The following is a 16,903-nucleotide window of genomic DNA, read 5'->3' as shown; positions in this document are numbered from 1 at the left end:
TTCTGGACAAGCACCCACAACACTTTCACCCATACAGTATATGAGTATTGGCACCTCGTTTTTAAACAAAAGAAAGCATAGATATTGGGAGGGGGGAATACTTGCATAAATATGAAAAGTGGGAGAAATACATAGAAAAATGTGTACAATGTACTTTTTTTAAGGAGAGTTCACATACTGGTGTGGAAACTGGGGGAATGAATTTAATACTGGGGAAATAAGCATCAGAGAAAGAAAAATCAACAGATCTATCCATTTCTATGTTACCCAGAGCATAAGCATACAAGAGTGAAGATCTGATCAGGAAGGAAACTAGGGATCATTTTCTTCCCCTATAATGAGGAGCCCATTGGCTGTTGTTAGGTTGTATTGATGCAGGGTGTCTAAGAGCTGAACTGTCCTTGTTTCAAATGCTAGATTTGCTAAGTTATGCCATAGAGATCCTTGTGCTGTAGTTCCTATAGGCTGAAATAACACACTTGTTTCTGGCTGAAATCACTACTAAGAAGGTTTAAATTCCACGAAGAGCTTGCCTCTTGCTTTGCCATTTCTGTGGACAGGAATCACACATGGGTGCTGGAATCACACAAGAGTGATCCTGACCTGCTGTATTTATGAGCTAAAGCTGCAGAGACCAAATGGATCGACATGAACCTTTTTCCTGCTCCCTGCTGCTTGGAGTACTGCAACACACCCAATTTTGGGGGGAATTGATCAGCGCTTCTTGCTGGCACTTGCTGGAATGGTATAACTTGCAACACTCTCAACTTTTGCACCTGGGTGGAGCACACAAAAGAATAATCAACCGCACCACTGGAGTACCTGTGAGTAAGGCCAAGGAACACACTCTTTCAATACCACATCTAGACCTTGAGATGAGTGGGAACGTTTGAAGTGGGTGGCAACTTTATGGATTTGTCTATGTTAATTTATGGTTTTGCCTGTGTTACTAGTGTCTTGCTGCCATCACTTGCTGATTTATATAAATAGTGTTGTTTGGCAATACACAAACATGATCAGGTTTAAGAATTAAGGGCACTTACGATGGAGCTTTGAGGAAGGTGAGGGCTCATTTGCAGAGAGGAGAATAAATTTTACCAACAGATGGAAAGAGCATATAGTTTATGGATCCCACATTAGTTAACCTTCGCTCTTCCCGATGTTTCTGAACTACAACTCCTGTCCTTCACTGACAACATGGCTGATGGAAGTTGTAGACTAACAACATATGGAGGCCCACAGGTTGCCTAACCCTGATCTAACGATCCAAACTCTCTCCATTTTTAAAATATGTTCTGGAGTTATAAGAAGCATAAGATTTTGGAAGTTCTAAAACAGATTGTACAGGTCTCCTTATCTGCCAACTCATCCCTTCCTTTTCAATAAATGGCATCCCACAGAGATGTGCCACAACATCTACACTTCTCTGTGCAAAATTGAGTTGATCCAGACATAACTTAGAAGGTTCATCTTTTCTTGGCCAGCCTACTAACTGGCTGCATGTAGAGGAATGCATACAAGTGAGGGGGAGGGAATGCTGTGATTGTTTTCTATTTAATGTCTTCATCATTGTTCCACTTCAAGGCTATAATCTGCAAGGATGGAAAATGGGACTCATACAGTAGTGGTCGAGTTTGTTCTCCAGGAAATATCAGAGATCTGGTTGGTGCAACTGTTTCTCTGTACCCTACTCCTGCTCTTCTATGCCATCATCCTACCTGGAAATGTCCTCATCATTATGACAATTAGGCATGACCCCCATTTGGGATCCCCCATGTTTTTCTTCTTGGCCAACCTGGCCTTCATGGACATCTGCTACAGCTGTGTCACAACTCCGAAGATCATAGCCAACTTCTTGGCTGGCTGCAGAACCATCTCCTACAGAGACTGCATGGCTCAGCTTTTTTTCATTCATTTCCTCGGTGGGGCAGAGACCATTCTCCTTATTTCCATGGCTGTGGATCGCTATGTGGCCATCTGCCACCCAATGCACTATGTCACTGTGGTGACCAGGGTGGTTTGCTGGGCTATGCTGGTGTGTGCATGGGCTGCAGGTTTCATACACTCCATGATCCAGGTCATTCTCATTGCCCCACTGCCTTTTTGTGGCCCCAATGAGTTGGACAACTTCTTTTGTGACATAACCCAGATCATCAAGCTGGCTTGCACCAACACTAATACATTAGAGTTTGTCATGTTTGTTAACAGTGGTCTGGTCACTACTGGATGTTTCATCCTCCTCCTCATTTCATATGTGGCCCTCCTTGTCAAGGTGAGGAAGGGCTCAAGCCAAGGGAAGAATAAAGCCTCCTCTACATGCATGACCCACATCATCATTATCTTCATTATGTTTGGCCCAGCTATCTATATCTATTGTCGTCCTTTCCAGGACCACCCGTTTGACAAGGTGGTGGCCTTTTTCCACACTGTGATCTTCCCTGTGATGAACCCCATGATCTACACACTGAGGAACAGGGAGATCAAAGTTGCTATGTGGAAACTGCTGAAAAAAATTCAAAATTTCCAGACAAGTGAAAGATAACTATGGCATAGCATTGCAATACTTGCTTTTATTCTTATGCTTCCTTGCACTTAATCATTATTCATTAGATTTCTTCCACACCCTTTGCTTAGTGAATTCCAGAGACGACAGTAGATTAACAATACATATTTGAAGAGCAAAGAAGAGGACTCTAGAACAACTCTTATTTTAAATGCTTCTGCTATATGTAGGCTATAGAAGCTGTGATACATTGCTGAGGGGGCCAGGAGAAGAGAAGAGGAAAGCAAGTCTTCAGGCACCAGTTAAGTCTATGTCTCATCCAGAAATTATAGCCAAAGACATTTTTGCAAATTTTAAAAAATCCATCCAGACAGAAACTTTACCCCTACAAAAGAGGACATGGCCTGGAAAAAGAGGACACATGGCAACCCAAACTGAGTAGATATATTCAGACCATACATTTAAAGCACATTCAGCACACGTCTACAGCACATGACTTCCCCCAAAGAATCCTGAGAACTATAGTTTGTTATGGATGATAGGAACTGTAGATCTGTGAGGTGGAACTAGAGCTCCCAGGAAGCTACAGTATGTACTTTAAACCTGAAGAAATGTGAGCTTTGCGTTCAAGTTTAATTCTAGTTTTTATTTTTATTTTTTTAAAAAAATTTATTGGGTTTTCAACTTTTTTCACCAGACAAACATACACATATAAAACAAACACAAACACAAATCAAAACATCATAACCTTACTTTCATAATCTTCTTTCCGTGACCTCCCCACACTCCCCTACCCACCTTCCACTTTCTTTGATATCTCAGCAAATTATTTGTTCATACTCTTAAATATTATTCATATCCTTACTTAAAATTTATCATTTTTACTTATCATAATTTTACATATCCCATTTTACACATTAAATCCTTTCTTTGAGGTCGGCCTAATTTCTCTCCCACAAATTCTTCCCTCATTATATTAAATTAATATAATGATTTAATTTAATTCTAGTTTTTACATCATCATCATCAGGCTGGGAGAACCGCCACGTTTGCAAAAGTACAACTATAAAATGCAAAATAACCTTAGGGGAAGGCAGTCCCCCCCCCCAAAAAAAAATAAACCCTGCTGAATAAGTACTGAGCATGTTCACCAGCCAAGGGATTTTAAATTCCTTTTTGAGTGGAAAGGGGAAAGAATGGAATATCCTGAAATAAGGCATGGCTAGTTGAAACAGTGCACAAATGGTTGTAAATTTTTCTCCATGGACACGCTCTCCTGCCTTATTCCTTGGATAAATGGTTGTTGGACTAGCGCCCAGATCAAGGCCTACTGCTTCACCCTTTCCATTCCCATCCCAGAGGTCACCTGCACTCTCTCTCTCTCTGATGCACAATGCAAACTTTTTAATGAGCTCCCTTAAGACTGATAGCTGGGGTGTCTCTGCCTTGAGTCTCTGGAGCTCTTACTATGGCAGCTTCCAGTATCTGTGTGCCAAGGCCTTTAGATGAGCAGGGAAGTATTTTGTTCTTCCCAAGGAGGAAAAGAAGGTGACCCTTTTCACTGCCCTTTACCCCTGAGGAAGAATAAAGAATTAGCTCTTGTTTCTTTCCTTCCTCACAATGTTCAGATGTTAGTTATTATTTTCTCAGGTTTCAGGGCTAGATCTTCAACAATCAAAAGCATTTTGTCCTCACTCACACATCCCTGATCACACATGCATTATGTGTTAACTCATGTGTAAGCCCATGCTGCCACAGAGGTGTGATATGAGCAAGATCTTGGGCCCACAGTTTTGCCACAAGGCAGGGGTGTTGCAGTGCACTTCAGCTATGTTAGTCAAAGATAAAAACAATGGGGGGAAACAAAGAAAGCAAGGCAAGCTGTTGATCATTATTGTTCTGTTTGAAAGCAGTCTCCCACTGTCCATGCAAGGAGATGAAGAGCCCAGAACAAAAGCATGTTACAATTTTTTTAACCCTCAGATAGTACCCACCCTTGTAACAGAAAAGCTACCCCCCAAATGGCAGCTTTAAATGGCACAAAAAGGGTTCTACCTGTAAATCAGGTCATGCTCAGAGTTCATGTTTCTCCAGCATATTTAAGAGTCTGTTAATCAAGATGCTTGCAATGCCTGCTATTTGCCTTTTCCAAACCAGTTTGAGATACCCTTTGAAATAGTGAATACATTGACTCCAGAATCCATTATCAAGAACCTGTTTCCTTCATACAGAGATAGCTGCTCTTTGGGCAAGTCTGTGGAAATAGTTATCAATACTTGTTAATCCAGAGGGGAAACTCGGGAAGGATTTCCTGCTATGTGGCTGGAGGAGTCTCGATGCTCACTGTGGGTTAAACATGGCTGTTGTATTGCTCTCTGTTTTCAGCTCAGGTTTTACTGGTAAAAGTGATATTTCATTAATTTTTCCATAACAGTTACAAGCTGGTCACTGAGGATATGTGCACCATATATTTTTTTAAAGTACATTTAAAGCACATTTCTCCCCTCAAATAATAATGGGCCCTGTAGAACAGTGAGTAGGTTACTGAGAGCTATAACTGTGAGGAGTAACAGTGCCCCAAATTATTTGTGGGAAACAATGTGCTTTGAATGTACTTTAAAGGTATAGTGTGTATGTAGCCAGAATCCCCATTAAGGTTAAAGATAAATTGGCATATTATTACAAAGCATCAAAATGGCATTGGAAAGTCAAATGGCTGTCACAGGGCTTATAGATGCCTGGACTGTGTGAAACATGTCGATCTGGGATTACACCTTTTTATCTCCTTCAGAAATAACCATACTCTTGGGTAAATAAAACTCTGATCAACATAGATCTTCAAGGTAAGATTCTGGAGGCAGAACATGGAATCATTTAAATGTAGTGGTCCAGTATTTGTTGATATAGCTTTAATGGAAGGGCAACAATGATTTCCCATCTCCCCATAGCCCCATAGACCAAATGGTTTAAGGCTAGGGACATTTTTAGAGCAGTGAACATTTGATCTACCACTCAGAGGTCTGTGTTTTGGGTGCATGGGTACATGCATGTTCCTAGTGACATATGTAACAGGGTTGCCAGATCACCTGTAAAAGGTAAAGGGACCCCTGACCCCTATTTATCTACTTGCACTTTGACATGCTTTCAAACTGCTAGGTTGACAGGAGCAGGGACCGAGCAACGGGAGCTCACCCTGTCGTGGGGATTTGAACTGCCGACCTTCCAATCAGCAAGTCCTAGGCTCTGTGGTTTAACCCACAGCGCCACCCGTGTCCCTCCCAGATCACCTGAGCACCTGGTTAATGATATAGCCACAAAATGTCTTGATAATATTAATATCATATACAACCTTCCTTTCTTCTTTGAAGATTAATAGAATTGGAGATTATTCAATTGTTTGAGTGCACACGCACAGTTCGGAGATTACCCTGTTTTTGATCCCTTGCCACCTACCCAAGAAACCAAATGAGAAGTCAAACCAACATGCGATGCACCCCTGAGGACAGCTGTGTATCACATCCCTTAGTGACAAAATATTGTTTTCTTCTCTAGCACCATTGGAGCAGATAACACACCAACTAATGCAGTCAAGCAGATATATCATCCACATAGATATTGTCATCCTCACACCAGCCACAGGCAGAAGAAGGAACTGGATCAAGAAGCTCCATGCTGATGCTGATCAGGACAGAAGAAGTTGCTGTAGCAACCTCAGGGAATTTCTGTTGGATTTTGGAGGTGGGTGAGAAACCACTTGAGGATGTATTGCATTTTTCCGGAAGGCAGGTGCAAAACAATGGGAAGAATGACATATTGCAAACATCTCCAAGGAGCTCTCCAGCCATTTCCATCAACTAATCTTCTCTTTCCCATTCGCTAACTCCAGCACTCCAAATGCCTTTTGGTGGATAGATTGCTGGGTAGTGTGAGGACTGGTCAGCATTATTATCGTGTAATTGTCCACCCAGAACACTGAAGACTACATACTATACCCAGTTTTTGATATGATGGGCCTCTAAATGCTGGGGAACAGCTGTGGGAGAGGTCTACTGCACTCATGTTACATGTGAGAAATTAGAACTGTCATTCTACATCAGACAGCAGCTACATACCCATGGCAGTTTCCCTGATGTTTCCCTGTTAATTTCTGCATGTAATTAGAGCTTTCACATGACATAAAAGCCACTTCAAGAACTATAGAGGAATATAGTGAATATTTAGTGCTCATTTCCATATTAGATGCAAATGATTTTTTTCCCTGGAAAGGAATAACGTGGAAACTAGGACTAAATGGCACTATAGTTCTGGAAGTGATATTTGCATCATGTGAATGCAGAAATTGACAGTTCGCGAAATGGGAAATGGAATAAACTGTAGTGTGATTTCAGCTTGTGACATCAAGCTGAGCACTCTGTCTTCTTATGGTGACTAACCAGATGTTACTTTGGAAAGGAATCACAAAATAGGGGAAACTAATGCATCTGGCCTATTAATAATTCAATCAGAGCAACACAGTTTTAAGGTGTGTGCACAGTGCTGTGATGCAGTCTCAGTCAAACACCCTGCCGGTGGAGCTGATGTTAAATGAAACCACTGCGTAAGGGCACAAGACAGCTACTGCTTTTTTCTCCATGGGCTCTTCTCTGTGGTAACTTCTCCTTGGAATCTCCTCTGATCTCCTTCTGCAGCAGATCTGGAGTACCCAAATGGGTAGTTCTTCAGATATTGTACAAATTTAGATTGTATTTTGGAAAGTGGTCTGCTTCTTAGCAAGATAGATAGTTGGAAAGATGGTGTGTGTGGGTGTGTGTTGTAGAAGGCCAATATATTTTAGAGGAGCTGCATTGATGGGGAAGGGTCATAGCTCACTAGTAGAGCATCTGTTTTCCATTAAGAAGGTCCCAGGTTCAATCCCTGGCAACTCCAAGTAGGAGTGTGAATTTTCTCCTCTAAATCTCTGAAAAAACACTGCCAGTTAGTGTAAACTATACTGAGCTATATGAACTAATGGTCTGACTCAATATAAGGCAGCTTGCTGTTTCCCTAAAAGAGGCGTGTGTGTTCACCACAGCCCTTCAGATATCTGTTGAGCTCCCACTCCCATCAGCCCCAGCTAGCTTGGACAATGGTCACGGGTAAGGAGCTGGACTCTGTACGGCCACAGGTTCTCAACTCCTAGTGTAGATAATACTGAGTTGGATAGAGGAATGGACTTCCTATATATATGTCATCTTCCTATAGATATGTCATCTTCCTATGAATAATGTGTGAACAATTAGGACTGGGGTCCCAGGACCCAGTCAAGAATACAGCGGTACCTCGGGTTACAGACACTTCAGGTTACAGATGCTTCAGGTTACAGATTCCGCTAACCCAGAAATAGTACCTCAGGTTAAGAACTTTGCTTCAGGATGAGAACAGAAATCGTGCGGCAGAGGTGGCAGCGGGAGGCCCAATTAGCTAAAGTGGTACCTCAGGTTAAGAACAATTTCAGGTTAAGAACGGACCTCCAGAACGAATTAAGTTCTTAACCCAAGGTACCACTGTAATGGCAGCTGACACATAGCTACACCCTTTGCTAAGGCTACAATGGAAGTATCTCATTACCACCTTTTTCTCCCTTTCCAGTTTTTACAGTGATTTGCAGAAGACAATGGCATGGGGAAACCAGACAATGGTGACTGAGTTTGTCCTGTTGGGCCTCTCTGAAACTTGGGAGGTCCAATTGGTCTTCTTTGTCTTCTTCCTCCTCCTCTGCATGGCTACTTTGTTCATCAACATTCTCACCCTCTCAGCTATTTTCAGATGTCGCCACCTTTCAGACTCACCCATGTTCTTTCTCCTGGGTCATTTGGCTTTCCTGGACCTCTGCCTATCCTCCTTTGCCACTCCAAGATCTCTTTTTGATTTCCTTGCCCAAGACCATGTCATTTCCTTCCATGGCTGCATGGCACAAATCTTTTTTCTTCATCTCTTTGGAGGCAGTGAGATGCTCCTGTTGGTAGCCATGGCCTATGACCGGTACATGGCCATCTCTCATCCTCTCCATTATGCCACACTCATGAATCGGCGACATTGCATGGGGCTTGTGCTAGCCTGCTGGACTGGTGGGCTCCTCCACACCACTGTGCAATTGGTTTTTACAATTAAGGCACCTTTCTGTGGGCCCAATCTTGTGCACAATTTCTTCTGTGACCTCCCCTTTATCATCAAGTTGGCCTGCACTGACACCTACCCCCTGGAGGTCATGATGGTCACCAACAGTGGCATTTTGTCACTGGTGTCTTTCGTTGCTCTGCTTCTCTCGTATGGATTCATTCTTCATACCATCTGCTCCATGCCCCACTCTAAAAGGACCACAAAGACTGCTTCCACATGTACCTCTCACCTCATTGTGGTCACCATGTACTTTGGGCCCTGTATTTTTATTTACCTGCAGCCATACAGTCAATTCATGGCTGATAAAGTGCTCTGCATCTTCTACACCTGTTTCACCCCCTTGCTGAACCCGACTATCTATGCTTTGAAGAACAAGGAGATGAAGGCTGCTATGGGAAGCCTGCTGGCAAGGTTTTCTGGGAAGGTTTCCACTCAAGGCCAGCCCTATCATTAGTCAGCATGAGATGGCCACCTCGGGCAGCTTATTTTGGTTGTCACAAAAGAGGCAAAATCAATAGTTATTTAATTTACTGCTCACAGTGTGGAGAACCCAATTATCTATGCATTAAAAAACAAAGAGGTGAAGGCTATCATTGGCAGTCTGTTGGCAAATATTTCTGGGCAGGTCTCCACTTAGGGATGAACCTACCACTAGGCAGCACAAGGCCGCTACCTCTTGAAATTGAATTTGGGTGTTATGAAAGAGCAACAAATTTAATTTACTGATCTTCTTGCATTTATACATGGGGTGGAGAAAGCGGTTAGAGAGAAGTTTTTCTCCTTTTCTCCTTATTCTAGAACCCGGGCTCATACAGTGGAGCTGAAAATGAAGTGCTTCCTTACACAGCACACAGCTGATAGGCGGGGAAGCTAAGTTTTTAAAAGTCTTTTTAAGAAACCTCATTCAACATTAGCTCCACCCCACCCCTAAACTGATTTGGGCCTGGATGTAGACCAGATGTTCTCTGGGTAGCCCCAGGTCAAATGGGGTGCTGTGTGTCATCCTAGGATTTCTTTGATTGTCTACCTCAGCTACCAAAATAACTTGACCAGCCACTGATATGCAAAGACCTATGCAGCTTGGGGACCAGGATACCAGAAAGACCATCACACCCCTTATTTACTATGCCAGGGCATCTGGCATATATCATCTTATCAGGAGGTCCTGAATATTGTTTTTAATCCAATCAGTATTTATTGACGTTTTAATAAATATTCTATTCTCCTTTACATCTACAGGTGTGGCAGTTGATGTGCTAGACCAGTGTCTGGCTTTGGTAATAGGCTGAATGAGAGACAATAAGCTGAACGTCAATCCAGATAAGACAGAGGTGCTGTTAGTAGGTGGTTCCCTAGACAGGATGGATGGGAGACTGCTTCATTTTTTTTGGGGGGGGGGGTTATTCTCCCTCTGAAGAAGCAGTGACATAACCTGGTGGTGCTCCTGGACCCATTCACTAGGAAACGTTCTAGGTATCTGGGGGTACCAATTACCCATAATTTGAACAAGTTGTTGTGGTCTAATTAGAGAATGGTTTGGAAAGGTATAAATATGGATATAATACATCAGAAAAAAATAAGACTTTCCATTTTGGACAGACCATCCACATCTAAAATTATGATTATACATGATTGATTACTCATTTTTTTTTTGTTCCAGGATGCTGCCAGTTTGAATACCAACAGTTCATCTGCACAAATGGAATAAAAAACTTAATAAGTTTATATTTCAATCACACTGATCGTGTATAAAAAATATTTATTATATCTCCATTCATTGGTTGGCAGTTGGGGCCTTCCTAATTTAAGTAGCTTTCAGGAAGCAAGCCAACTTAGCCATATGATGGAATTGATGTCATCAAGTAAGAGAAACCAGTGATCAACACTGGAGGATATAGAAATTGATGGCATTCCTATAGGGGCATTAGCACTAATGAAAAAGAAGCTTTGATCATTAAGATGAATTACTAACCCCCATGCACTCAAATCATTTAGAATATGGGAAAAAATGGACAAAAGGTTTTGACCCCAGACTGTCACCTATAATTCTGATACAACATCATCCTTTACTTCAAAATAAATGCAGATCATATAATGGGAATGCATGGAAAGAACACCAGTTATATTATTTGAAAATTATTACAGCAAGAGACGGCTTCTTGCAGTAGCAGAGATGCAGGAACGTTTAGAAAATCATCGAATCTCATGGCTGTTAGCATATCAGTTAAGTTCATTTCTTACAAATATACAAATTAAAACTGAAGCTACAAGAAAATGTTAGTAGCCAAAACTTGGAAAACCTTTCAGTTAATTAAGATTGACCACTGGTATAATATACTCTGGCAAACAGCCAAAAGGAAAGTGGCAAGGAGACAGGAAAAAAAGATAATGTTTATACTGATTGAATATTCAAATAAAACAACATATATTGCAATATGGCATAGATACGCAGGCAATACTCGTTAGCTCACTCCTATTGTTCTGTGTTTACCAAATTGATTTATTGAAAAATCCATTGCACTGGTTTACTGTAATCACGTCATTATTATGTACTATAATTTATTTTTTACCTGCACGGTGACTCATTTTTTGTCAATCATGTCATGTTTTATTATTTATATGTGTAAAATTTGGAAACAGAAAAATAAAATAGACGGGGGAAAGTATAAACAAAAATCTTATTGATGATCTTGTTGTCTACTGAAAATCCTGCAAAACTTCCACCTCCTCCTGGGTGGGCTACCTTCCCAGGTCTGCCCCTTATTTCCCTCTACAGCAAATTTAGAAACTGCCTTCTTGACCACTGGACCCATTATTGCTCTCATCCGCTCAATCTGCAGATGTCTTCACATGCAGTGGGTAACAAGTCACTAGCTCACTAAGAATTGAAGACTGATTGGCTACCCACAACTAATTTAGCCAGCTGGCTTGTCTTGTCTTGACTGAGAGGTGATTGGGACCAAGAAGGCAGTGATCAAAGGGAAACAAGAAAGAGACAATGGTGGGGCTGGAGGGAGGGAAGGAAAGAGAGGAAGAGGAAAGAGAATGGGTGAGAAGAATTTAACGTGTCTTCTTGAGTGATCTTGCCGGTGCAGAAGTGGAAGAGCCAGGAGTCCTCCTAACCTCCTTGTCAAGTAGGAGGCCTCCCATCACCAGCCATGAGGGGGAAGCAGCGCCAGCACAGACCTGAAGGCCCAGCCCATGCACAGCTCATCTCCCTGTGGTTCTGGAAGGGAGCCTTGGCAAGGGAGCCTGTTGTAGGGCCACTGGGATGCACCCCCTCAGAAATCTGGGGCCAGAGAAGCCACCCCCGAGCTCCATACCACACAATGCTGCTGATTGATTGACTTTAGCCCAGATGTCACACTCTTTCCATTGTCTCTCAAGACAAATCAATGTCATCAAGTAAGTGAAACCAGTGGTCAACACTGGAGGATATAGAAATTGATGGTGTTCCTATAGGGGCATTAGCATTAATGAAAAAGAAGCTCCTCCCCTAATTAGAGGTGGATATCATTCCATTGGGATAGGTGGTAGAATCACACACATTTGGGACAGGGAAAGAAAATCACACCCCTAATTATCCCCCCTTTTTATCTCTTACCATCTACCCAGAAAACCAGACCTGAAGTCAAACCAATGCACAATGCATTCTTGAGGGCAGCTGCGTAAATCAATAAAGCAAGTGACAAAAGTATTACGCCCCCCCCCCACCCCGCGCACTGTAAGAACAGATAAGGCACCAACTAAAGCAGCCCCCGGGGGGGGGGGGAATGAGCAATTAATTACACACACATACCACTGTCTCTTGATTTGCTCTTTAGCCTGCCTTTCGAGCAGAGATCACATCCACATAGATAACTCATCCCCACACCACTCATAGGCAGAAGAAAAAACTGAATCAAACAGCTCCATGCTGATGCTCAGCTGAACAGAAGAAGTTGCTCCAGAAAACTTCAAAGAATCTCTGCTGGGATTTGCAGGTGGGTGATATAGACCATTTGAGGGGGTGTTAGATTTGTCCAAAGGCAAGTGCCTTTGGGAAGAATGACACATTGCAGACTCCTTCAAGGAGCTCTTCAGCAGTTTCTGTCACCTAAACTCATTTCCAACTCCAGCACCCCACATGCCTTTTGGTGGTTGAATTACTGATGGAATATGGGGCAATGTGGGAACTGGACAGCATTGTTACGACATACTCATTCATCTAGAAGACTGGAGAATATATATTATATTAAGTACTGGGGTGACATGCCTCTGATTCCTGGGGAACAGCAGCGGGCGAGGGCTTATTACATTCATGTCCTTTTTGTGGGTTTCCCATAGGTGCCGTCAGAAGGCAAAGCACTCAGTTATATTGGCACAGCCTGATCAATAATGGTTTGGGCCCAGCATGTTGTTGGAATCCTGAGGTTAAGGAACTGGTGTTCCCTGTAAAGTGAAATATAAGATCTTAAGAAATCAGAGCTACCATTCCAGATCAGACTGTGGCTTGTATATGCATGTTTATTCCACTTTCCCAACAGTTCCCTAACTGTTATTTTTTACATTGTATTTGAACTTTCACATGATGCAAAATCCACTTCCAAAATTATAAATATAGCATATGTTTAGCACTTATTTCAATACTATTTCCAATGATCCCCCATTTTCTTGTGTAGGTCTGAAAGTGCCTTTTGCATTGTATGAAAACTCAAAGATAATGTGAAAATTAACATTTAGAGAAACATTGGAAAAGGTGACAATCTAGATGAGGACTCCATTTTCTGACAGTGCCTAACAAGATGCTCTTTTGTAAGAGAATAACAAAATAAGACATCATAATGCATCTGAACCTGTTAATAATTCTGTCAGTTTGCTTCTGCCTCTGAACATGGTGCCATGGATAGAAGTCATTGAGATACCCGTGTGTGTGAATATAAGTTTTATTCTCTTCTCTTCTAGTCTATTCTATTCTTACTGAATATCACAATATTCTGAGACAATAACTCCTAGGGTATGACCAGCCTAGCTAGTTCTTCTTACTTTGCACAGCAGAACACAATAGTTATAACATCTGTAATGCTGTCTAATAGTGATCTTGGCACCAACAGGGCTGTAGCCCAAACAGGGCTGCTGAGGAAGAAGAGTGTATCAGCATCCTCAATGGAACCCCAAGGTTAACAGAAGTGCCACAAATAAAATAGGGAAGCACCAATGAAGCTGAAAGGGGAAACAGATGAAATAAAGTACTTCTGGAATACTTCTTTAAAAGATCATTCAATGCATTCATGGAGGACAGGGCTATTAGAGACTGCAAGTCATGATGGCTATGGTCTGCCTCCATGGTCAGAGTCAATATGCTTCTGAATACTAGTTGCTGGAAGCCACAGCAGGGGAGAGTGCTCTTGTGCTCAGGTTCTGCTTACAGGTTTCCCGCAGGAATCTGGTTGGCCACTGTGAGAACATGGTGGATGTTGTAACTCTACTTACACTTCCAGCAGTCCTTCATGGAATGGGTGAGGAAGAGAAAGACCAGGGCTTCAGCTCACCAGCTCACATTTCCTTAAAAAAAAGAGGTGGAGGGTGACAACTAAAATCCTAACATGTAGTCACTGCCACACACCCTGGTGGTGGAGCTGCCACTAAATAAAGAGCTGTTGAGGGCACAATGCAGCCCTGCTTTCTTCTCCACAGTTTTCTCTGAATGGTAACTTCTTCTTAGAATATCCCCTAATCTAAAGAACCCAAAAGGATTGTGCTCCAGGCAGTGCTATTTTTCTAGAAAAAGAGGTGCTGGAACTCACCATGAACTCACTTTTTCTCTTAGAATGGCAATGACACCCATTGTCATTGTTCTGGAACACACCTGAGAGGTGCCAGAACTGATTTCCAGTGAGTTCCCTCTGATTACACTGGTTTTTTTGGAAAGTGGTCTACTTCTTAGGAAAATGGGTAATTAGGGAATTGTGGTGTATGCATGAAACTATGGACACAAGGGCAGTATATTTTAGATGAGCTGATAAGATGAAGGGTCATAGCTCAGCTGTAGAAAGTCAGGTTCAATCTCCAGCATTCCTCCATTGTCAAAAACCCTGAAGTACTACTGCCAGTTACTACAGACTATACTGAGTTAAAAGGAACAATTATCTGACTTGAAATAAGACAGCTTGCTGTCATCCTAAAAGGTTGGTCTCTCTGTGGTTGCAGGGGACTCCAACTCCGATGAGCCCCAGTTAGCATGCTCAGTTTTTGGGATGATGATGTGAGGTGAATAACACCAACTTCTGAAGAGCTATAGGTTCCCCATCGCTTGTGAAGACAATAGTGTGCTAGATGAAGTGAGCTTCTGACTCATTATAAGTCACCTACATATGTTCCTGTGATAATGCATGAAGCACTAGGCCAGGAGTCCCAGGACTCAGACAAGAATAATGTCAGATGATACAAAGGCACACCCTTTGCTGATTTAACCTAAGAATGTGATGGAAGTATCTCATTATTGTCTCCTTTCTCCCTTCCAAATTTTCACAGTGATACGCAACTACTGTAAGGAATGTCAACAAACCAGACAATGGTGACTGAGTTCCTCCTGCTGGGCCTCTCTGAAACCTGGGAAGTCCAAATCTTCTTATTTGTTTTATTCCTTCTCCTCTACATGGCTACATTATTCACCAACATCCTCATCCTCTCAGCAATTTTCAAGGATCACCACCTTTCAGACTCACCCATGTTCTTTCTTCTGGGTAACCTGGCTTTCCTGGACCTTTGCATGTCTTCCTTTTCCACCCCAAATCTCTTTGATTTTCTTTCCGAACACCATGCCATTTCCTTCCATGGCTGCATGGCACAAATCTTCTTTCTCCATCTCTTTGCAGGCAGTGAGATGCTCCTGCTGATAGCCATGGCCTATGACCGGTATGTGGCCATCGCCCATCCTCTCCGTTATACTTCATTTATGAGCCGGTGGCATTGCATGGGGCTTGTGCTAGCCTCCTGGGCTGGTGGGCTCCTCCATGCCACCGTGCAATTGGGTTTCATAATTAATGCACCTTTCTGTGGGCCTAATCAGGTGGACAGTTTCTTCTGTGACCTCCCCTTGATCATCACATTGGCCTGCACTGAAACCTACCCCCTGGAAGTCATGATGATCACCAACAGTGGCATTATGTCACTGGTGACTTTTGTTGGCTTACTTCTCTCCTACGGATTCATTCTCTACACAATCCGCTCTCGGGGGGCATCTGAAAGGAGCACCAAGGCTGCTTCCACATGTACCTCTCATCTCATTGTGGTCACCATGTACTTTGGGCCCATTATGTTTATTTACCTGCGTCCATATGCTCGGTTCATGATTGATAAAGTGCTCTCTGTCTTCTACATGTCTGTCACCCCCTTGCTGAACCCAACTATCTATGCTTTGAAGAACAAGGAGATGAAGGCTGCCCTTGGAAATCTGTTAGCAAGGCTTTCTGGGCAGGTTTCCACTCATTGATGGCCCTACTGTTAGGCAGCTTGAGGCAGCCACCTCTAGCAACTGATTTTGATTGTCACAACAGAGCAGTAAATTGTCAGTTGTTTATTTTACTGTTCCTGTTGCATTTATGCATGATGTGGAGAAAGTGTATAGGGTGGATTTTTTCTCTCCTTCTCTTGTAATTGTAGATCTTGGGATTATCCAATCAGGAAAGGAAGTGCTTCTTTACACAGCAGCCAATTGAAAAATAGATTTTGCTACTTCTTCGCCAACAATTCTTAGACCACCTATGTATCCCAACATGGAAACCAGAGACAGAGGTTATATGCTTCTTATTACTGGGGAGAGACCAGCAGCTCACCAAGACAGTAGCCAAGTTCCTCTATTTGATTTTCTGCCACCAAAGTATGCTACAGGACCCTGCCCTTGCTGGAGTCCCACAGAGATGAAATAGAGTGCTTGCCTCTTTTTCCCTTTGGCAAATGACTGTACTGTTGAAATGGCGACGAGATCGCATTGACCTATTTATTCTGAATGTTTGTAAGTGATGCCAATAAAGGTTTGATGATGATGATGATGATGATTTTGCTACTACAAGGGATGACCACCACTTTGGATGCCTTAAATGCATTAGAAAAAATCCTGGATGACAAGGCTATCAATGGCTACTGCTGATGATAGCTACATTACCTGCAGTATCCAGAAAATTCTACAGTAATTACCAATATGTTGAACATGAGGTGAATCACACAACAATGTTAATACCATTGTTGGAGTTCCGTCTG

General features: G+C 42.4%; 2 protein-coding genes across 2 annotated transcripts; both read left to right on the top strand.

Moving 5' to 3' along the window:
* Positions 1-1,600: 1,600 nt before the first annotated feature.
* On the top strand, positions 1,601-2,542 carry LOC309354491 (olfactory receptor 4N2-like; the record flags this gene model as incomplete). The annotated part of the gene is made up of 1 exon (XM_081884641.1): positions 1,601-2,542. One exon carries the CDS (start codon positions 1,601-1,603, stop codon positions 2,540-2,542), a length of 942 nt encoding a protein of 313 aa, XP_081740767.1.
* Positions 2,543-8,333: 5,791 nt separating this feature from the next.
* Positions 8,334-16,136, top strand: LOC309354717 (olfactory receptor 4K14-like; the record flags this gene model as incomplete). The annotated part of the gene is made up of 2 exons (XM_081884980.1): positions 8,334-8,610; positions 15,634-16,136. The coding sequence occupies 2 exons, from the start codon at positions 8,334-8,336 to the stop codon at positions 16,134-16,136; spliced, it is 780 nt and encodes a 259-aa protein (XP_081741106.1).
* Positions 16,137-16,903: the final 767 nt, after the last annotated feature.

The sequence above is a fragment of the Podarcis melisellensis genome (assembly GCF_964234715.1).
Source record: "Podarcis melisellensis genome assembly, chromosome: 13".
NCBI classification, from domain to species: Eukaryota; Metazoa; Chordata; class Lepidosauria; order Squamata; family Lacertidae; genus Podarcis; species Podarcis melisellensis.
The sequence above is the reverse complement of the archived record's forward strand: the minus strand, read 5'-3'. Positions and strand labels throughout refer to the sequence as shown.